A 24,221-nucleotide genomic window follows, 5' to 3' on the forward strand; every position below is an offset into this window, starting at 1 on the left:
AAGGACGTCGGTCCCTAACAGCAGGGTTTACTCTTCATGTCGTTCCAATTACAGGATGAGTCTAACGCTCCATCTCTCTATCGCTCCTTCTCTCTTTCTCTAATGCTCTCTCGATCTCTCGATCTCTCTCTAATGTTCCCTCCATCTAACAACCCCTCTCCCTCCCCTAACACCCCCTCTCCCTCTCCCTCTCCTAACACCCCCTCCCTCTCTCCTAACACCCCCTCTCCCTCCCCTGACACCCCCTCTCCCTCCCCTGACACCCACTCTCCCTCTCCTAACACCCCCTCTCCCTCCCCTGACACCCCCTCTCCCTCCCCTAACACTCCACCTCTCCCCTAACACCCCCTCTCCCTCCCCTGACACCCCCTCTCCCTCCCCTAACACTCCACCTCTCCCCTAACACCCCCTCTCCCTCCCCTGACACCCCCTCTCCCTCCCCTAACACTCCTCCTCTCCTAACACCCCCTCTCCTAACACCTCCTCTCCCTCCCCTGACACCCCCTCTCCCTCCCCTGACACCCCCTCTCCCTCCCCTAACACTCCTCCTCTCATTTTAACATTTACATTTTAGTCATTTAGCAGACGCTCTTATCCAGAGCGACTTACAGTTAGTGAAAACATATTATTATTTTTTTATACTGGCCCCCCGTGGGAATCAACTCCTGAGTGGCGCAGTGGTCTAAGGCACTGCATCGCAGTGCTAACTGTGCCACTAGATCCTGGTTCGAATCCAGGCTCTGTCGCAGCCGGCCGCGACCGGGAGACTCATGGGCGGCGCACAATTGTCCCAGCGTCGTCCAGGGTAGGGGAGGGAATGGCCGGCAGGGATGTAGCTCAGTTGATAGAGCATGGCGTTTGCAACGCCAGGGTTGTGGGTTCGATTCCCACGGGGGGCCAGTATGAAAAAAAATATGTATTCACTAACTGTAAGTCGCTCTGGATAAGAGCGTCTGCTAAATGACTAAAATGTAAAATGTAAATGTAATCAATCCCACAACCCTGGCGTTGCAAACGCCATGCTCTATCAACTGAGCTACATCCCTGCCGGCCATTCCCTCCCCTACCCTGGATGACGCTGGGCCAATTGTGCGCCGCCCATGAGTCTCCCGGTCGCGGCCGGCTGCGACAGAGCCTGGATTCGAACCAGGATCTCTAGTGGCACAGTTCAGTTAGCACTGCGATGCAGTGCCTTAGACCACTGCCCCACTCAGGAGTACTCTCCCTCCCCTAACACTCCACCTCTCCCCTAACACCTCCGCCCCCTCTCCCTCCCCTAACACCCCCTCTCCCAACACCCCCTCTCCCTCCCCTAACACCCCCTCTCCCTCCCCTAACACCCCCTCTCCCTCTCCTAACACCCCCTCTCCCAACACCCCCTCTCCCTCTCCTAACACCCCCTCTCCCTCTCCTAACACCCCCTCTCCTAACACCCCCTCTCCCTCTCCTAACACCCCCTCTCCCAACACCCCCTCTCCCTCTCCTAACACCCCCTCTCCCTCTCCTAACACCCCCTCTCCCAACACCCCCTCTCCCTCCCCTAACACCCCCTCTCCCTCCCCTAACACCCCCTTTCCCTCCCCTAACACTCCCCCTCTCCCTCCCCTAACACCCCCTCTCCCTCTCCTAACACCCCCTCTCCCTCTCCTAACACCCCCTCTCCCTCCCCTAACACCTCCTCTCCCTCCCCTAACACCCCCTCTTCCTCTCCTAAGACCCCTTCTCCCTCCCCTAACACCCCCTCTCCCTCCCCTAACACCCCCTCTTCCTCTCCTAAGACCCCTTCTCCCTCCCCTAACACCCCCTCTCCCTTCCCCTAACACCTCCTCTCGCTTCCCCTTCTTCTCTCTCCCCTGATAATTAATTAATTGAAATGTATGTTCTAAGATTAGTGGAAACCTTTCCTAGGAAAACTGGCCGATTTAAATTATTCCCTGACCTTGAGGGCACACTAACAGACACATGTGTAGGCTATGCACACACTTGCAAGCATAAATACGCCCGCACGCACACACACACATTCAAAACCGCCTCCTTTAAAGTCAGCATGTAGTTAACAGCAAAAACAGTGACACATTTATTCAATTTTAATGTAGTCATTGCTGTATGAGTACAGCTATTCCGCAACGTGCTCTGTATGTAACCTCTCTGGTTGCTAGGTAACTGCCGGTGAAGCGGCAACCATTGCTATGCAGCACAACAACATATTTCTGTGTAATTGGACCATTAAGATGATTGAACGTCGTCATCATTCCGCTCCTCTCCGTCTTAATACAGTTCAGGCTCCACAACATGCTGTAACAGAAGGGTTAATGGACTGAACAGGAGAGGCTGATACTTCTTGTTTATTTCTCATTAGGAGACTGAAGAGCATAAAGATTATTGTCTATGTCCCAAATGGCACCCTATTCCCTATAGAGTGCACTACTTTTGACCAGAGCCCTTCCTAAAAGTAGTGCACTAAATAGGGTGCCATTTGGGTCACAAATCAACCTGGTTAATTTTATGTTACTAACATGTTGCTGCAAGTCAGGGCTCATGGGATGGGCCTCTACATCTATATTTACATGCACATTCTAATCCGTTACCAATTCATGAACAACTGATGAATTACGGGTCCAGGGCACTTCCCCGTTCGACCTACAGTGCAGCGGCACGCAAGCTTCAGGACCTTGGAAAGCTCCCCAGTTTGTCACAAGCTAAGATGTTAAAAGAGAATGAAATGAGAAGCACCACGTTCTAGAGAGCATGATCAATTAATAGTTGAAATCATGTTAGTGTATTCTGTACATCAGCCACACGGTCGGGCTATGTTGTGTTGTCAGATGATACAAGGCATGTTGTAATCTCCAATAAAATCCCATTTGCTAGAGCAGCTGTCAGCGTGGATCACAGAGACTGGAGTTCTCCTGATGCCCGCAGGGAAGGCAAGCTGTCCACACACACACACACACACACACACACACACATATACGCACACACACACACACACACACACACACACACACAAACGTGCACAGAATGATGAATTTGAAATTATTTTCCCACCAGTAGCTACTGGCTTTATGTGGCTTTACACTACACAGTACTGCTCAATTCCTCAGTTATGATTGGATCTCCCCCGCCGCAAATGGTGCTTTAGGCTTGGCGGGGTTTTCAGAGGCTGTGGCTTGTAAAAAACGGAGCTTATCTCCTCTCCCTTCTTTAACAAGAAGTTAACAAATAATGAAGTACAGTCACATTTAACATTGTAAATTCATAAGCACGAATAAGAATTATATAAAAAATGATAGTTTTCAAATGGAGAAAGTTTATATTGCGAAGTGACTAGATGTGCATCTATGATGTTCCCCCATGATGAAAGGGGGCCATGATAGAAAACATTTGGGGAGCACTGATCTAGCTAATGATTAGCATAGATACCGATGGGCAACCCCATGCTTCAGCCCATTTAATTTTAGCCACTATGCTGCATAGTTGGGCTACAGGTGATAATGCTTATTGCCAAATAACACACCAGATGGATAATATGGACCAATATGTTGGTAGGCTCATTTCTGGAGGGGACAATTTTATTTTAGTTAATTTTGGAGTAGAAAAGTCACCAGAGCGGCTGCGTTCAGTATAAAAAAACGTAATGCACGTTTGATTAAACGGAAACAGTGATGTTCTGAACGACCTGTTGAAAAATGGGAGGGGAGGGGTTGGGTTGTGGGTTCAAAATGCCCTGCTGCCATTCAAATACGTCACTCATTGCTTCAAGCCACACCCACCAAACGGAGCAAACGTTAGACCAACAGTATAAAGTAATACAGAAATTAATGGTATTTCAGTTGTGGTTGGGAGACATTAACCAAACTATCAGGAACGTTTTGGATGTAACATCTCATTCCAAAATCATGAGCATTAATATGGAGTTGGTCCCCCCTTTTGCAGCTATAACAGCCTCCGCTCTTCTGGGAAGGCTTTCCACTAGATGTTGGGACATTGCTGTGGGGACTTGCTTCCATTCAGCCACAAGAGCATTAGTGACATCGGGCACTGATGTTGGGTGATTAGGCCTGGCTCGCAGTCGGCGTTCCAATTCATCCCAAATGTGTTCAATGGGATTGAGGTCAGGGCTCTGTGCAGGCCAGTCAAGTTCTGATCTTGACAAACCATTTCTGTATAGACCTCGCTTTGTGCACGGGGGCACTGTCATGCTGAAACAGGAAAGGGCCTTCCCCAAACTGTTACCACAAAGTTGAAACCACAGAATCGTCTAGAATGTCATTCTATGCTATAACGCTAAGATTTCCCTTCACTGAAACTAAGGGGCCTAGTCCAAACCATGAAAAACAGCCCCAGACCATTATTCCTTATCCACCAAACTTTACAGTTGGCACTATGCATTCGGGCAGTTAGGGTTCTCCTGGCATCCGCCAAACCCAGATTTGTCCGTCGGACTGCCAGATGCTGAAGCGTGATTCATCACTCCAGAGACCACGTTGCCACGGCTCCAGAGTCCAATGGCAGCGAGCTTTACACCACTCCAGCTGATGCTTGTGCATGGTGATCTTAGGCTTGTGTGCGGCTGCTCAGCCATGGAAACCCATTTCATGAAGCTCCCGACGAACAGTTATTGTGCTGATGTTGCTTCCAGAGGCAGTTTGGAACTTGGTAGTGAGTGTTGCATCCGAGGACAGACGATATTTACGCGTTTGTGTGGCCTACCACATCGCGGCTGAGCCTTTGTTGCTCCTAGATGTTTACACTTCACAATAACAGCACTCACAGTTGACCAGGGCAGCTCTAGCAGGGCAGAAATGTGACTAACTGACTTGTTGGAAAGGTGGCATCCTATGACGGTGCCACATTGAAAGTCACTGAGCTCTTCAGTAAGTCCATTGTCACGATCGTTATAAACAGCGGACCAAGGCGCAGCGTGGTAAACGTACATCTTTTATTTCTAGTGTACACACGAACAAAACAACAAACCAAACGATACGTGAAGTCCTAGGTTAATACACCAAAACAAACCTTACGGAACAAGATCCCACAAATAACTAGTGCCAACAGGCTGCCTAAGTATGGTACCCAATCAGAGACAACGAGAATCAGCTGCCTCTGATTGGGAACCACCCTGGCCAACATAGAAAACACGAACTAGAACACAACATAGAAAATCACACATAGAAAATGACAGTACCCCCCCCCCCCCAAAGGCGCGGACTGCGACCGCGCCAACCAAACCCAACAGGGGAGGGGCCGGGTGGGCATTCCGCCTCGGAGGCGGATCCGGCTCCGGGCTGTGCCGGACTGACGACGCGCACCACTGGCTTGGTGCGGGGAGCAGGAACAGGCCGGACCGGGCTGGCGACGCGCACCACTGGCTTGGTGCGGGGAGCAGGAACAGGCCGGACCGGGCTGGCGACGCGCACCACTGGCTTGGTGCGGGGAGCAGGAACGGGCCGGACCGGGCTGACGACGCGCACCACTGGCTTGGTGCGGGGAGCAGGAACAGGCCGGACCGCGCGCACCACTGGCTTGGTGCGGGGAGCAGGAACGGGCCGGACCGGGCTGGCGACGCTCACCACAGGCTTGGTGCGGGGAGCAGGAACGGGCCGGACCGGCTGACGACGCGCACCACTGGCTTGGTGCGGGGAGCAGGGCCGGGCCGGGCTGGCGACGCGCACCACAGGCTTGGTGCGGGGAGCAGGAACAGGCCGGACCGGGCTGGCGACACGCACCACTGCCTTGGTGCGGGGAGCAGGAACGGGCCGGACCGGGCTGACGACGTGCACCACAGGCTTGGTGCGGGGAGCAGGAACAGGCCGGACCGGGCTGGCGACGCGCACCACAGGCCTGGTGCGGGGAGCAGGCACGGGCCGGACCGGGCTGGCGACGCGCACCACAGGCTTGTTGCGGGGAGCAGGAACAGGCCGGACCGGGCTGGCGACGCGCACCACTGGCTTGGTGCGGGGAGCAGGAACAGGCCGGACCGGGCTGGCGACGCGCACCACTGGCTTGGTGCGGGGAGCAGGAACGGGCCGGACCGGGCTGACGACGCGCACCACTGGCTTGGTGCGGGGAGCAGGAACAGGCCGGACCGCGCGCACCACTGGCTTGGTGCGGGGAGCAGGAACGGGCCGGACCGGGCTGGCGACGCTCACCACAGGCTTGGTGCGGGGAGCAGGAACGGGCCGGACCGGCTGACGACGCGCACCACTGGCTTGGTGCGGGGAGCAGGGCCGGGCCGGGCTGGCGACGCGCACCACAGGCTTGGTGCGGGGAGCAGGAACAGGCCGGACCGGGCTGGCGACACGCACCACTGCCTTGGTGCGGGGAGCAGGAACGGGCCGGACCGGGCTGACGACGTGCACCACAGGCTTGGTGCGGGGAGCAGGAACAGGCCGGACCGGGCTGGCGACGCGCACCACAGGCCTGGTGCGGGGAGCAGGCACGGGCCGGACCGGGCTGGCGACGCGCACCACAGGCTTGTTGCGGGGAGCAGGAATGGGCCGGACCGGGCTGACGACGTGCACCACTGGCTTGGTGCGGGGAGCAGGAACAGGCCGGACCGGGCTGGCGACGCGCACCTCAGGCTTGGTGCGGGGAGCAGGAACAGGCCGGGCCGGGCTGGCGACGCGCACCACAGGCTTGGTGCGGGGAGCAGGAACAGGCCGGACCGGGCTGGCGACACGCACCACTGCCTTGGTCCGGGGAGCAGGAACGGGCCGACGACGTGCACCACAGGCTTGGTGCGGGGAGCAGGAACGGGCCGGACCGGGCTGACGACGTGCACCACTGGCTTGGTGCGGGGAGCAGGAACAGGCCGGACCGGGCTGGCGACGCGCACCTCAGGCTTGGTGCGGGGAGCAGGAACAGGCCGGGCCGGGCTGGCGACGCGCACCACAGGCTTGGTGCGAGGGACAGGAACAGGCCGGACCGTACTGGGAACACACACCACTGGCCTTGTGCGGGGATCAGGAACGGGCCGGACCGGACTGGTAACACACCCCAGTACCTCTCGCCGTGCCTCTACACTCTCCTTCCCCCTCATGACCAATGGCCCCCGTAACCTGGTGGCCTCCTCTCCATGTCCGCAAACTCGCCCTGTAGCTGCCTCCAGCAGCCCCGTCGTCCATGCCGTGTGCCCCCCAAAACAAATTACTTGGGGTTGCCTCTCGCCTGTCCGACGACGGCCCGGTTTGCGCCGCTTCTCCTCTCCTGCCTGGGCATCCTCCCTCATCGCCCTCCGGTAGCGGACGGCCTCCTCCTCTGTGATTCTCCCCCAACCGAGGAGGACATCTACCAGAGTAACCTCCTGTTCCATACCCGGCGTTTGCTCCTGCACACGCTGCTTGGTCCTGTTTTGTGGGATCTTCTGTCATGATCGTTATAAACAGCGGACCAAGGCGCAGCGTGGTAAGCGTACATCTTTTATTTCTAGTGTACACACGAACAAAACAACAAACCAAACGATACGTGAAGTCCTAGGTTAATACACCAAAACAAACCTTATGGAACAAGATCCCACAAATAACTAGTGCCAACAGGCTGCCTAAGTATGGTACCCAATCAGAGACAACGAGAATCAGCTGCCTCTGATTGGGAACCACCCTGGCCAACATAGAAAACACGAACTAGAACACAACATAGAAAATCACACAGAGAAAATCCACACCCTGGCTCAACATATAAGAGTCCCCAGAGCCAGGGCGTGACATCCATTCTACTGCTAATGTTTGTCTATGGAGATTGCATGGCTGTGTGCTCGATTTTATGCAACGGGTGTGGCTGAAATAGCCGAATCCACTAATTTGAAGGGGTGTCCACATACCTTTGTATATATAGCATATGATACAGCGCACTGGCTGGCTCATGTGTGGGTGTTTTTATGGGTTTGGGAGCACTTGGCATGCAGCACGTTGGGAGTGCTTGCTGTGACTTGTAGTGCAGCGCATCACGGACGGTACAGTATAGACCCTGCAGTGGAGGTGTTATAATACCCATAAAACCTAACGGTCAAACAGGAAAATGGTTCCAATCGTTTTTCCACCATTCATTTTTCCCATTGGGAATTTTAGAAAACATAAAAGTCACCTTGTCCTAGAGAGATTTACATGGTTATCAAAACGTCACATCAGGGTAAGCCTACACAGAACACAGCCCTTATTTTAAGTGTTTCTAAAATCCCCTATGGGAAAAAGGAATGGTGGAAAAACTATTGGGACCATTTCCTTGTTTGACTGCTAAGTTTTATGGGTATTATGACTCATACTGTGGTACTCCATGGAAGCGGGCCAAAATGAAATGACAGCCCAAATCAGAAATGGATAGAAATGGGGCCTGATCCGGCCAGCGGGCCTTGTGTTTGACACATGTGACTTAGAGGGAGCAGATACCGTGTTTGACTAGTGTGATTGTCTATGGATTTTAAGTAAACAGAGTTAGTGTAGGTCCTCCAAAACACGGGATCACCCTCCAGTCTATTACCAGGATAAATCCACTGACACAGAGATACTTTGTCCTCCCTCTGTGAATAGTAACATGTCAATGAGCTGATCCAGCCTATAACTTACACTCTCTAGGCTTAGTTTAATTGGACCATCGGAGTAAAGCTGTAAAGCTAATATTGATCTAGACTGGTTAAGTGGTCTCACTAAGTGGCTGTATAGAACAAGATGACTGGCCGTGACAGTCTGTCTGCCTGCCAGCCTGTCTGTCTCTTTGTCTGTCTGTCAGTGAGAGACTGTTGGTCTGTCTGTCAGTGAGAGACTGTCTGTCTACCTGTCCGTCTGTCTGTCTGTCTGCCTGCCTGTCTGTCCATCGGTCTGTCCCTCTGGAAAGGGAAAGGATTTATCTAGTCAGTTGCACAACTGAATGCATTCAACTGAAATGTGTCTTCCGCATTTAACCCAACCCCTCTGAATCAGAGGTGCGGGGGGCTGCCTTAATCGACGTCCACGTCATCTGCGCCCGAGGAGCAGTTGTTGTTGGGGGTTAACTGCTTTGCTCAAGGGCACCACAGACGATTTTTCCACCTAGCCTTTCGGTTCCTTGCCCATTGCTCTTAACCGCTAGGCTACCCGCTGCCCCTGTCCGTCTGTCTGGCCGTTTGACTGTCTATTTACACTAGACTGAGCCGTGAGGAGGAGTGTCTCTGTGTTGTCTGACCATAGAGAGCAGAGCAGCCTCACATTTAGGGAATGTCTGCTTCCTCAACACTGACACTAACAGTAGTACATCTTATCTTACAGCACCACCTTCTGGCATTACATGTGAAAATGTAAAGACCTTGACAACATACACACAGCTGATCACACACACACACACACACACACACACACACACACACACACACACACACACATGCACTCTGCCAGGACAAACAGCCTAGTTTAGCTCCCTCAATACTAATGACACACAATACAACATATCACTATGACAACCCTACACTAGGCCTAGACTCCTTTTTCAACCCCATCACCCTGAGATAGAGAGAGAGAGAGAGAGAGAGGTAGAGAGAGAGAGAGGTAGAGAGAGAGAGAGAGAGAGAGAGAGAGAGAGAGAGAGAGAGAGAGAGAGAGAGAGAGAGAGAGGTAGAGAGAGAGAGAGACAGAGACAGAGACAGAGACAGAGACAGAGACAGAGACAGAGACAGAGACAGAGAACAGTAAGAGCAGTGTGTTGCTGCCAGGTCAGACTTTCACTTCCTCCACCTCCATTAATCTCTCTCCTCCCCCCTCCCCAGTCTCTCTCTTGGTCTCAGAATTAGCTGCAAAAGAAAAAGCTAATTAAGAAAAACTCCCCTGCCTCCTTCCCCACTAAATCACTGGTATTGTAAAACACAGTCTACTGACTTTATTGCTCTGAGATCCCTGCACAGTCTCACCACAAACCCCATCATAAAATGACAAAATATGAAATGACTGGATATATATGAGCTACTGCATGTGTCATAGAGGGAGGTGGCATTAATGTGGTAGTACTTGTCTTCCAGATAAACACATATAATATGCATCCCAAATGGCACCCTACTCCCTTTATAGTGCACTACTTTTGACCAGCACCCTAGTGCACTGTAAAGGGAGTAGGGTGCCATTTGGGATGCATAGGAGGCTTTTCATGAATCTTTAAAGAGCCTATCCTCCTCTATTCCTTCAACCCACAAGCCTCAAACTCTCTCTCTCTCTCTCTCTCAATTCAATTCAATTCAATTCAATTCAAGGCCTAATTGGCATGGGAAAAGTATGTTTCTCTCTCTCTCTCTCTCTCTAAGATTTTGAAGAGTATTTGCTTATGTGGTCCTCTGTAGCTCAGCTGGTAGAGCACGGCGCTTGTAACGCCAAGGTAGTGGGTTCGATCCCCGGGACCACCCCATACACAAAAAAATAAAAATAAAATGTATGCACGCATGACTGTAAGTCGCTTTGGATAAAAGCGTCTGCTAAATGGCATATTATTATTATTATTATCACTCGGAGGGAGGGTTATTTATTTTAGAAAGCTCAGACTTTTACTAAAATCCCCCACTTGCAGCGTCAATCCTCCAGGCCTGCCTATGAATAAATGTTATAGATGATAGGTGAACAATCTTAATCCTGTAGATTACCACTCAGTCACTCCAGGGTAATCCTTTTATAATCCCAGATCCCAGCTGAGCAGAACAGAGGAAGGATTGGAAGGTAAAATGGAATTTGTTAGAAATTAGGGATTTACTTTGAATTGCGTAATTAACCGGAGACATACTGTTGTTGTTGTTGTTGTTGTTATATACAGCACATTTTTGGACATAAGATATAGACAGCACACAGAGAGAAGAAGACAGTGTAAAAGAGAGCCAGAGAGACAGAGAGAATTCAATTTAGATAAACTCCCATATCTATTGGGTGATATACCACATTGTGCAATCACAGCAGCAAGATTTGTGACCTGTTGCCACAAGAAAACCAGTGAAAAACAAACACCATTGTTAATACAACCCATATTTATGTTTTTTTTTTTTACTTTAACTATTCGCATATTGTGTGTGTGTGTGTGTGTGTGTGTGTGTGTGTGTGTGAAAAATGGAAGTCGGAAGTTTACATACACTTAGGTTGGAGTCATTAAAACTCGTTTTTCAACCACTCCACAAATTTCTTGTTAACAAACTATAGTTTTGGCAAGTCGGTTAGGACATCTACTTTGTGAATGACACAAGTACTTTTTCCAACAATTGTTTACAGACAGATTATTTCACTTATAATTCACTGTATCACAATTCCAGTGGGTCAGAAGTTTACATACACTAAGTTGAGTGTGCATTTAAACAGCTTGGAAAATTCCAGAAAATGATGTCATGGCTTTAGAAGCTTCTGATAGGCTAATTGACATAATTTGAGTCAATTGGATGTGTACCTGTGGATGTATTTCAAGGCCTACCTTCAAACTCAGTGCCTCTTTGCTTGACATCATGGGAAAATCCAAGACCTCAGAAAAATGTGTGTAGACCTCCACAAGTCTGGTTCATCCTTGGGAGCATTTTCCAAACGCCTGAAGGTACCACGTTCATCTGTACAAACAATAGTACGCAAGTATAAACACCATGGGACCAAGCAGCCGTCATACTGCTGTCACGACTTCCGCCGAGGCTGCCTCCCCTCCTTGTTCGGGCTTCAGCGTTCGTCACTCCATGTATCATCATTCCATTTGTCTTGTCTTGTCAATTACACACACCTGGTTCTTATCCCCTCATTAGTCTGTGTATAAGTGTTCCCTCTGCCCCCCTTGTCCTTGTGGGTGATTGTTATTTGTGAGAGTAGTGTAGCTCGGTGTATTTCCGGGGTAGATAGTTTTCCCTGTGCCTGTTTTCGTGTGTCGCTATCCAGCGCAATTGTGTACGACGGAATAAACTCTGTATTCTGTGATTTACCCTCCTGCGCCTGACTCCTTCTATCACACTCATCACAACTGCTCAGGAAGGAGACGCGTTCTGTCTCCTAGAGATTAACGTACTTTAGTGCGAAAAGTGCAAATCAATCCCAGAACAACAGCAAAGGACCTTGTGAAGATGCTGGAGGAAACAGGTACAAAAGTATCTATATCCAGAGTAAAACGAGTCCTATATCGACATAACCTGAAAGGCCGCTCAGCAAGGAAGAAGCCACTGCTCCAAAACCGCCATAAAAAAGCCAGACTACGGTTTGCAACTGCACATGGGGACAAATATCATACTTTTTGGAGAAATGAAGCATGGGGGTGACAGCATCATGCTGTGGGGGTGCTTTGCTGCAGGAGGGACTGGTGCACTTCACAAAATAGATGGCATCATGAGGAAGGAAAATTATGTTGATATATTGAAGCAACATCTCAAGACATCAGTCAGGAAGTTAAAGCTTGGTCGCAAATGGGTCTTCCAAATGGACAATGACCCCAAGCATACTTCCAAAGTTGTGGAAAATGGCTTAAGGACAACAAAGTCAAGGTATTGGAGTGGCCATCACAAAGCCCTGACCTCAATCATATAGAACATTTGTGGGCAGAACTGAAAAAGCGTGTGTGAGCAAGGAGGCCTACAAACCTGACTCAGTTACACCAGCTCTGTCAGGAGGAATGGGCCAAAATTCACCCAACTTATTGTGGGAAGCTTGTGGAAGGCTACGCGAAACGTTTGACCCAAGTTAAACAATTTAAAGGCAATGCTACCAAATACTAATTGAGTGTATGTAAACTTCTGATCCACTGGGAATGTGATGAAATAAATAAAAGCTGAAATAATTCTTTCTCTCTACTATTATCCTGACAATTCACATTCTTAAAATAAAGTGGTGATCCTAACTGACCAAAGACAGGGAATTTTTCCTACAACTGTTTGGCCATAATGACCATCGTTATGTTTGGAGGAAAAAGGGGGAACGCTTGCAAGCCGAAGAACACCATCCCAACCGTGAAGCACAGGGGTGGCAGCATCATGCTGTGGGGGTGCTTTGCTGCAGGAGGGACTGGTGCCAGAGGACATTTCTCCAAAAAGTACGATCTTTGTCCCCATGTGCAGTTGCAAACCGTAGTCTGGCTTTTTTATGGCTGTTTTGGAGCAGTGTCTTCTTCCTTGCTGAACAGCCTTTCAGGTTATGTCGGTATAGGACTCGTTTTACTGTGGATATAGATACTTTTGTACCGGTTTCCTCCAGCATCTTCACAAGGTCCTTTGCTGTTGATCTGGGATTGATTTGCACATTTCGCACCAAAGTACGCTAATCTCTAGGAGACAGAACGTGTCTCCTTCCTGAGCGGTATGATGGCTGCGTGGTCCCATGGTGTTTATACTTGCATACTATCGTTTGTACAGATGAACGCAGTACCTTCAGGCATTTGGAAATTGCTCCAAAGGATGAACCAGACTTGTGGAGGTCTACAATTTTTTTTCTGAGGTCTTGGCTGATTTCTTTGGATTTTCCCATGATGTCAAGCAAAGAGGCACTGAGTTTGAAGGTAGGCCATGAAATACATCCACAGGTACACATCCAATTGACTCAAATGATGTCAATTAGCCTATCAGAAGCTTCTAAAGCCATGACATCATTTTCTGGAATTTTCCAAGCTGTTTAAAGGCACAGTCAACTTAGTGTATGTAAACTTCTGACCCACTGGAATTGTGATACAGTGAATTATAAGTGAAATAATCTGTCTGTAAACAATTGTTGGAAAAATTACTTGTGTCATGCACAAAGTAGATGTCCTAACCGACTTGCCAAAACTATAGGCAAGAAATTTGTGGAGTGGTTGAAAAACGAGTTTTAATGACTCCAACCTACGTGTATGTAAACTTCCGACTTCAACTGTAGCTAGCAATGGCAATCATGTTAGCATATTTCTTACTGAGATTACTGTTCTAAAACATATTCTTGGGTTTAAAATAATCAATACTGAAACTTTCAGATGAAGTTTGTGAGTGAATTAAACATGTTCAATTGCTTTCATGAGCTTTTTCTCTCACTGCCCTGAGTTTAAGACAAGGGTTTAGCTATCTTGGAATTAATAACATTTCCAATAACTTTATTTTCAATAATCTGATTTCTTCTTAACTTTTTGCTTAAGGACAAAAATAAGAAATAGCGCAAGTACATTTCCAATTACCTTTTTGAGGAATAGCAACTTTGCTTAACTTTCTCCTTAAGTCTATAGTTATGGAAAAAATGGCAGTTAAGAAGAAATGTATTCTTGAGAAGGTTTTGTGAATCTGGGCCCTGGTGTCTAAATCACTGTCTGGGCCGCAGTCTCTGGAGCTCCTGGTGTCTATATCACTGTCTGGGCCGTAGTCTCTGGAGCTCCTGGTGTCTATATCACTGTCTGGGCCGCAGTCTCTGGAGCTCCTGGTGTCTATATCACTGTCTGGGCCGCAGTCTCTGGAGCTCCTGGTGTCTATATCACTGTCTGGGCCGTAGTCTCTGGAGCTCCTGGTGTCTATATCACTGTCTGGGCCGTAGTCTCTGGAGCTCCTGGTGTCTATATCACTGTCTGGGCCGCAGTCTCTATACTCTACACAGACCCCACAGAGCCCCAGGACAGCAACACAATTAGACCCAACCAAATCATGAAAAAACTAAAAGAGAATTACTTGACACATTGGAAAGAATTAATAAAAAAACAGAGCAAACTAGAATGCTATTTGGCCCTAAACAGAGAGTACACAGTGGCAGAATACCTGACCACTGTGACTGACCCAAAATTAAGGAAAGCTTTGACTATGTACAGACTCAGTGAGCATAGCCTTGCTATTGAGAAAGGCCGCTGAAGGCAGACCTGGCTCTCAAGAGAAGACAGGCTATGTGCACACTGCCCACAAAATGAGGAGGACACTGAGCTGCACTTCCTAACCTCCTGCCAAATGTATGACCATATTAGAGACACATATTTCCCTCAGATTACACAGTCCCACCAAGAATTTGAAAACAAATCAAATTTTAATAAACTCCCATATATATTGGGTGAAATACCACAGTGTGCCATCACAGCAGCAATATTTGTGACCTGTTGCCACAAGAAAAGGGCAACCAGTGAAGAACAAACACAATTGTAAATACAACCTATATTTATATTTATTTATTTTCCTTTTTGTACTTTAACTATTTGCACATTATGATAACACTGTATATAAACATAATATGACATTTGAAATGTCTTTATTCTTTTGGAACTTTTGTGAGTGTAATGTTTACAGTTATTTTTTATTGGTTATTTCATTTTTGTTTATTATCTATTTCACTTGCTTTGGCAATGTAAAAATATCTTTCCCATGCCAATTTTCCCCTTAAATTAAATTGAATTGAAATGAGAGAGAGAGAGAGAGAGAGAGAGAGAGAGAGAGAGAGAGAGAGAGAGAGAGAGAGAGAGAGAGAGAGAGGAGAGAGAGAGAGAGAGAGAGAGAGAGAGAGAGAGAGAGAGAGAGAGAGAATACACACAGTTACCAGGTCTCATGTGTACTATAGTGTGAAGAATGTGTAGGCTACATATTACCACAAACAAGGAAATCAACTCTGTAAGTCAGTAAGTATTAAGTCAGTAATTGTGGTCACTGTGCTCTATAGCACCCTGAAGTGCTCCTATACACACACAAACACACACATGGTCACCTGCCCTCTGTAACAAGTCAACTGCTTCAGTGCTCTGTCTGCGCTCCCCATGCCCTCTATTCAGAACAGCCCTGTCTGCTCTGCTTTAGGAAGCACATGGAATGTGGCATTCCCCTGTATAATACCAGACAAATTAACAAGAGAACATTGAAACACAGACATCACACTGTTCTAATGAAATGGAGGCCTTTTAGGTGTAGTAAGTTCTCAGAATGATCAGGCTACTCAGAATGATCAGGCTACTCAGAATGATCAGACTTCTCAGAATGGATTGGTGTCACAGTGGTGCAGATCAGTTCTAAACTTCTATCCACTTATCGAGCACAACCAACGTGAAATCACATGTCTAATACTTTCCCATACTTCAGCTTTGCTTTTAGTTTGCTAATAGAACAGTCCCAAAAGTGCAAACTCCAGGCGGAATTATACCCAAAAGTAGGCCTATTTGAACCAGGTCTGCTTTACAGTAAGTGGTCACGTTTGCGTTCAAAAGTGTTGTCAGTTGTCCTGCCCTAACTAAGCTACGACATGCTATAGGATAAAACCACAGACAGGACACAGACCCTATATGACAGCTCATAATGACAGCTCACAATGACAGCTCACACAGTTAAGGTCAGAAGCACGGATAAAGCATACAGGCCTATAGGCAGTATATGGTCAACAACATATAACGAGATCTATACTAGACATCTAAACTCCCCTCTCTTGTTGACCACAACATACACACACAGCTCCTGAGAGCCCCCGGTGAGTCTCTACCTACCTTCGGTGTGGCATGTGGAAGACAGGATGGTGGTGGGAGGGCGGAAGAGGTACGGGAGATAACGGGAAAAACATTTCATCTTCTTCTCCGGCTAGCAGAAGGCAGTGCTCCGGCGTTGACTCCACATCCGCACTGCCGCGAGAGAGAGACCGAAGACCGGAGAGGGATGGAACGAGCTGGAACTGCTCGCGCTATGACCGCATCACTTTCACCCAGACAGACAGACAGCGCGAGCCGAGCATGGTCAGTTAACCGGTTATAACAGCGCGCGGCGGAGAAGTATGATGTCCGTGACAACGCGCCTTTTGCTTCCGTGTTCATCACGTTTTCATCAGCATGGTGTCATTTCATCCCGTGTGGCGCGGGCAGGACTGGAGGTTGTTGCGCCTCTTTTACCCGTTATCTGATGGGAGTCGGTAGGGAGGGGGCTGGAGAGGGGTACGGGGTAGTGTGTTGGAAATTGCCTTGTCTTGGCGTGATTCAAATCAACCTGTGTCCCCCGCCCCCTCTTCTTAAATAGCCTAGATAATTTTATAATTTAGTGAGCGAAGTGAAGCGAAGTAGCCTAGATAATAGTATAATTTAGAGAGCGAAGTGAATAGGAAATTCCGCAACTCTTTAAGGACAGAGGTTGATAGCCTAACTTATATATAGTTAAAAGTAAAACCACCGTGTTTCAGCCCTTCGTGGGTTTTAGGCTAGGATACAGGATACATATATATACAGCTGGGGGGAAAATTAAGAGACCACTGCAAAAGTATCCGTTTCTCTGGTTTTACTATTTATAGGTATGTGTTTGGGTAAAAAATAACCTTTTTGTTTTATTCTATAAACTACAGACAACATTTCTCCCAAATTCCAAATAAAAATATTGTCATTTAGAGCGTTTATTTGCAGAAAATGAAATTACTCCAGTCCTTATGGTCTTTTACAAACCTCAGCCTGGCTCTTCTTTGCTTCTCATTAATGAAGGGCTTTTTTATAGCTTTGCACGACTTCAGCCCTGCCCCTAGGAGCCTGTTTCGAACCGTCCTCGCCATGCATTTCATTCCTGCAGTCAGCATGCCAATTGCACGCTCCCTCAAAACTTGAGACATCTGTGGCATTGTGTTGTGTGACAAAACTGCACATTTTAGAGTGGCATTTTATTGTCCCCAGCACAAGGTACAGCTGTGTAATGATAACGCTGTTTAATCAGTTTATTGATATGCCACACTTGTCAGGTGGATGGATTATCTTGGCAAAGGAGAAATGCTCACTAAAAGGGATGTAAACAAATTTGTGCACAACATTTGAGAGAAATAAGCTTTTTGTGCGTATGGAAATTTTCTGGGATTTTTTATTTCAGCTCATGAAACATGGGACCAACACTTTACATGTTGCGTTTATATTTTTGTTCGGTGTAGTTTGTTTGCATTAGGTCTCTTCTCGTGATATTTAGCATCTAATAGATGATCAGGGTGAGACAGTCAAGATGGAAACTCCTATAAGGTCCAAGAGGTCTGAGTGAATTACATCATGGTTTATGGCGACATCTCCTGGTCAGCATCCATATTGCTCATATTCTACTCTAGTATACCTCTATACAGTTCAAAGGCCGCCCTGACAAACACACACATACACACACACACACACGGACAACAAACCTATAGCATGCTCTGAGAGGCATTGGAACTGTTCCATCAAACGATGCCTCCCCATGAAACTATATGCTTTTTCACTTGTTGGCGTCGGCGTCCCGTACTGGATTCAATATTTTCATGAAATTGTAGGCCTAATCTATAAACAGCCAAAATAAACTCCATTGACTAATGTGAAACTCCAAAGCACAATAACAATCGTGTAGGAACAAATAAGCATTTCATATTTGTCTATGTACTACATACACATTTGTATATTATTATCCAGGCATTTCTGATTAATGTGAATTATTTTTATTGATGTAACTTCCAGCTACAAAGTATCAGCAGCAGTAACTCTCATTCTGTGTGTGTACTTCTCGCGGGACTCATGTGTGAACTAATGTGAGCGGAAGTACAATGAGAGTCTCTTTTCCGCCGGTCATAGAGGAGTAATTGGCAGGGTAAGAATTCCTGGTTGACATTTTCACCAAAGTTATCAACATCCATCCTATGTTATACACTTTTGTAGGTCCCCAAAAGTACGCGTAAAGTCAGGTACCGCTGGTATCTTTCTATAGTGATCACTATTGAAGCCACATTTTATATTGATTGCTAAATCAAACGTCCCGTAATCTGCATCCCTCGACCGGTGCTGGCTTGCTAGCTACCCGTTCAACTCCAGAGAATGGCAGACAGGCTACGAATTGAACTGGGCCTGAACATTCATTTCACGATATGTTCGCATAGTGTTTCATATTTAGGGAATCCCATGGCATTGAAATGTGTAGTTTGTATGTCGCGAACACTGAAGTGCACTGCGCTTGACCAGCATCAAACATAGTTACCCAGCAAGGTTGCTAATGCTATCTGTGTGTACCCATGCCATGTTGAAAGCAGGGAGGTGACGCGTACATAACAGCTCGATGATTTGTGTGTAAACTTGTAGCTAGTGGTCTCTGTGATTGTCCTTGAATTGTTCAACGTTAGTTCTGTTGTTGGGTGGATAGCCTGTCTAGCTAGCAAGGTGTTGTAGCTATTGACATGCGATCCTGAAAATGACTAGCTACCTAGCTAACGTTACCCAGCTAGCTATGTAGCTAACTAGCTGGACCTAAATAACATTGTGTTGCTTGAGGTGCTCGCTAATAAGGCTAACGAACCAACGTTACCTTTAAGGTTGGGAATCTCTTGGCTCTGTCGCTTTGTTTTGTACATAAGCTATGCTGTGGTGTTGGTTACTGGTAACAAACACATGTAGCCTAGACGACAAATGATTGACATGTAGCAAGTTGGGATTGAGCTGGCTGGTCATGCTAACCCTTTAGTCTGAATGTTGTCTACTGCAGCCATCAACATGAAGCTGAATCCATTTGTGACATCCTCGAGGCGTAAGAACCGCAAGAGGCACTTCAATGCCCCCTCACACATCCGGAGGAAGATCATGTCCTCCCCTCTCTCCAAGGAGCTCCGTCAGAAGTACAATGCGAGGTCCATGCCCATCCGTAAGGACGACGAGGTCCAGGTAAAGACCCCATAACCACGCTGTTTCACCAGACTTTAAACTAATTCTGAGGTTGGCTTACTAGTTGCTACTAATGTGCGTGAGGAGTACATAACTCCAGCCCTGTAATTACAGGTCAGCCCAGAACTAACACCATGAGTTCAAACCAGTACAAATTAACGTTAAGATTTGTCACGTGGGTGATGTCATCTTTAATGATATTTTCCATGTTTGTGCTGTGCAGGTTGTCCGTGGACACTACAAAGGCCAGCAGATTGGCAAGGTAGTGCAGGTCTACAGGAAGAAGTATGTAATCTACATTGAGCGCGTGCAGAGAGAGAAGGCCAACGGAACCACCGTGCACGTCGGCATCCACCCGAGCAAGGTGAGGCTCTAACGTCTCCCTGTAGTCACACACGTGTACTTTTTTGTTTATGCATAATGTGTATAGCTGTATTATACATGACGTATGTACCATGTTTGATAATGATAGTTTGTCTCAACTCAATTTGAGTGGTCCACAATGTTTTTTTTTTTTTAAATCAGTATTTTCTATTGTATCGTTGTGGAGCGACGCATAACAAATCTCACTCTAACACATCTAAAGAACTACCATGCTCAGCAGCTACCTGTTGGTGATGCATACATGTAGGAATTTCTACATGCAGGTTTATCAGTGTGTCCAAGCTCAGTGGTCACCACACCTGGGTCACGTTCAGTTTGTGCAATTGGGAGATAATAATAAAAAAAACATTACAAAATTGCATATTTCTGCTGGAAAAGCCATGGTAATACACCTGTTTCTAGATGTTTTCTCATGCCCTCTGACTTTCTCCAATGCACTTTGACAAGGAGGTGTGGAATCAAGGAACGATTCATTGAGTTCAAATGTTTCGGTAGGGTGCCTGGTGAGGGTAAACTGAGTGAATGTACAGTTATTTGCCATTCACCACTGGTTTCAGCCTTCAGATTTCATGGCAATGGGTGTTTTTCTGTTACGAAGGAAGATTAGTTGACTAGTCAGCCTTACTGTAAGTCACTGGATATCTTGACTGATTTGAACATGTCGTATGGCAGCAGGCACCTCATGTATGTTAGGCCTACTGTAGCTTAGTTGGTAGAGCATGGCGCTTGCAACGCCAGGGTTGTGGGTTCGATTCCCACGGGGGGCCAGTATGAAAAATTTATGCACTCACTAACTGTAAGTCGCTCTGGATAAGAGCATCTGCTAAATGACTAAAATGTCAATAATGTATACTTTGTACTGGGGAAGAAACATTGACTACCTGCTAGTGCTCCATTTACTGCAGTTACCTGACATGTAAGCCATTGCCTAGGATCAATGTTCAAGTGTGAGACTGAAGAAAAGGTTTTAGTCTAGGTTACTTGTTTGTGATGGTCAATGCATTTCTACTTTACTCCAGCCAGTCTTGGACATCAGTGATATTACTAGTAGTAATACATTTGATATGGTTCCCCCAGTCTTTTGTAGAATTAGAGGGCTCTTCTCGTTTGTCTAATAGAATGGCTCTCCATGTTATGTCTGGACATGATTTTGTCATTTCTGATTGGGATTGCATGCGGAATTGCACATAATGTCCACTGTTTTGCAGAAACTCACAATTTAGCTTCTCAAGCCTGGCCTGCTTCTGGTGTAGCTAGACTAGTATTGTGGCTGAGAAGTGTTTCTTCATGAAGAGGAATTCAGTTTGTGTTTCATTAATCAGTTTTTTTCACCACACTGTTTTTATGGAAGTCGACCTATAACCAATCCTCCTCCTGCTCTAAATGATTGTGCCAATCACATCTCTCCTTTCCCTCTTCCCTGCCAGGTCGTGATCACCAGGCTAAAGCTGGACAAGGATCGCAAAAAGATCCTGGAGCGTAAAGCCAAGTCCCGCGCTGACGGAAAGGAGAAGGGCAAATACAAGGAGGAAACCATTGAGAAGATGGCAGAGTGAAAATCTATTGCTTACAATAAACTGTTGTAAAAAATCTTTCATTGTCTGTCGTAAATGGAAGTATCACAGTAAAGCACCGCACAGTGGGCAAGTCACACGTATGGGGATGTTCTTGTTTTGCCTATTTATACTCTGGATGAGCCTGGTGGAACCAGCCTGATCGCATGATGGTTCACGTTCTGTTTCACTTCAAGTGAAATTAACTGTGAGTGCAGCAGTCTGCTTGACCAGGCAAAATCTGGTTGGGAGTAATGTGAAAATCAAATGTAACATCCATGTTGAATATAAACACAGCACTGCTCCATTGAACAGGTGTAATTTGGTAATGGTGTTGATGGTCTGACTTCCAAGCCAATGTTTTCACAAATAGGCTTAACAAAACATCCATTATCATGGTTTGGAAGTTAATTATCAAGTGTTTTCTCTACGATTGGGGTCATAATTAAAATATGTAACAATTAATTTTGCATAAACTGATGTGGTGCATAGTGTATGAAAACTGACAGAATCATGGATCTGTGTTCGGTGTCTCAAACTATGCTTCCATCCAATTGGTGACACAATTTCATGCAAATATTCAAAAATCATGCAAATCAGAACAAATTCAAATTGATTTGTGTATTAAATCTTTTCACTGGTAACATCAGATATATATTTAGAAATGAAGCTATTACACGGGTAGAATATATGGATAATCTTAAAGGAGATCTCCTTTATTGGTCACCATAAATTTGTGTGGAGTGAGCCAAGCATGGCGCCAGTTTACATCAAACGATGAAGCCCAACAAAATATAGCACAAGGAATATAATTCCTGTATAAAATATCCCTTAATAAACGTTTTATGAATTTCTTATCTATTAAACCTATGCCATTCACCTAGATATCACTTACAATAGGAGATGTTCCAAAACATGCATTATTCTGAAGTAAAGATTTTATCCCATTAGGTTTAGCTTTTATAACAGGGTCATATTCCTTGCTTGAAACCTCAGTTGTATCTTTCCATAAATTATCTCTGTGTAAATAGATTCCCACTAATACTAACTAATTGGCTGACAGGGACAATGTTTTTCGGGAACCAGTTACGGTAAAATAACATCTTGTTTCTATGTAATATCGACCCATTATTCCATATAAAACATTGAGGTGAAAAGTTGTGTTTATACAGCAAAGCCCAGCACATTAAAGCCTGCTTGTGGAAAGCAGCCAATTTCACAGGAAGTTTACCCACAATAAAGGGACATTGTAGTAAAATATGAAACCCTCCCAGCTTCTGAAAAACAAAATGAGGTACAATATTCCAGAAACTATGAGGATTTAAAAAATACCTTTTAACCCAGTTTACTTTTGATATCTGATTAAAGAGAGTGAAGTCTAAGACATTTAGACCGCCATCACAAACCCTGTTGGTGATAACATCTATTTTTATCTTATGTGGCTTCTTTTTCCATATGAAGTTGTACAATATCCTATCTAAGGTACAGCAAGTGGATTTGGGAATGTCAATAGATGAAAAAAGATAGGATTTAAAAAATTTAGCAGACGCTCTTATCCAGAGCGACTTACAGGAGCAATTAGGGTTAAGTGCCTTGCTCAAGGGCACAGACAGATTTTTACCTAGTCGGCTCGGGGATTAGAACCAGCGACCTTTCGGTTACTGGCACAATGCTCTTAACCACTAAGCTACAGTGGGGAAAAAAAGTATTTAGTCAGCCACCAATTGTGCACGTTCTCCCACTTAAAAAGATGAGAGAGGCCTGTAATTTTCATCATAGGTATACATCAACTATGACAGACAAATTGAGAATTTTTTTCTCCAGAAAATCACATTGTAGGATTTTTAATGAATTTATTTGCAAATTATTTGCAAATTATGGTGGAAAATAAGTATTTGGTCACCTACGAACAAGCAAGATTTCTGGCTCTCACAGACCTGTAACTTCTTCTTCTTTAAGAGACTCCTCTGTCCTCCACTCGTTACCTGTATTAATGGCACCTGTTTGAACTTGTTATCAGTATAAAAGACACCTGTCCACAACCTCAAACAGTCACACTCCAAACTCCACTATGGCCAAGACCAAAGAGCTCTCAAAGGACACCAGAAACAAAATTGTAGACCTGCACCATGCTGGGAAGACTGAATCTGCAATAGGTAAGCAGCTTGGTTTGAAGAAATCAACTGTGGGAGCAATTATTAGGAAATGGAAGACATACAAGACCACTGATAATCTCCCTCGATCTGGGGCTCCACGCAAGATCTCACCCCGTGGGGTCAAAATGATCACAAGAACGGTGAGCAAAAATCCCAGAACCACACGGTGGGACCTAGTGAATGACCTGCAGAGAGCTGGGACAAAAGTAACAAAGCCTACCATCAGTAACACACTATGCCGCCAGGGACTCAAATCCTGCAGTGCCAGACGTGTCCCCCTGCTTAAGCCAGTACATGTCCAGGCTCGTCTGAAGTTTGCTAGAGTGCATTTGGATGATCCAGAAGAGGATTGGGAGAATGTCATATGGTCAGATGAAACCAAAATATAACTTTTTGGTAAAAACTCAACTCGTTGTGTTTGGAGGACAAATAATGCTGAGTTGCATCCAAAGAACACCATACCTACTTCACTCCTCCCTAACCATGAGGACAATTTATTTTTGATAGATTCAGATATTTCTTCAGATACGTTTTTGTCAAATTCAGAGGTTAATCCATCACTTGTTATTTTTTAAATTGAGCAACCCCTAATTGGATGTCCATAATGGATAAATCTTGACAA

General features: G+C 46.3%; 1 protein-coding gene across 1 annotated transcript; it reads left to right on the plus strand.

Moving 5' to 3' along the window:
• Window positions 1-18,379: 18,379 nt before the first annotated feature.
• Window positions 18,380-21,483, plus strand: LOC311104677 (large ribosomal subunit protein uL24). Its single transcript, XM_084146551.1, has 4 exons — window positions 18,380-18,445; window positions 19,331-19,506; window positions 19,730-19,870; window positions 21,318-21,483. The coding sequence occupies exons 2-4, from the start codon at window positions 19,339-19,341 to the stop codon at window positions 21,444-21,446; spliced, it is 438 nt and encodes a 145-aa protein (XP_084002677.1). The 5' UTR covers window positions 18,380-18,445; window positions 19,331-19,338; the 3' UTR covers window positions 21,447-21,483.
• The last annotated feature ends 2,738 nt before the right edge of the window (window positions 21,484-24,221 follow it).

The sequence above is a fragment of the Coregonus lavaretus genome (genome assembly GCF_964263955.1).
Source record: "Coregonus lavaretus genome assembly, chromosome: 29".
Lineage (NCBI taxonomy): Eukaryota > Metazoa > Chordata > Actinopteri > Salmoniformes > Salmonidae > Coregonus > Coregonus lavaretus.

Excerpts from the sequence above, each read along its gene's own strand:
- LOC311104677 (XM_084146551.1), top strand. The coding sequence starts at position 19,339 with ATGAAGCTGAATCCATTTGTGACATCCTCGAGGCGTAAGAACCGCAAG. Across the intron at positions 19,507-19,729 it reads GTAAGGACGACGAGGTCCAG|GTTGTCCGTGGACACTACAA; the intron begins GTAAAGACCCCA and ends TGTGCTGTGCAG. Across the intron at positions 19,871-21,317 it reads TCGGCATCCACCCGAGCAAG|GTCGTGATCACCAGGCTAAA; the intron begins GTGAGGCTCTAA and ends CTTCCCTGCCAG.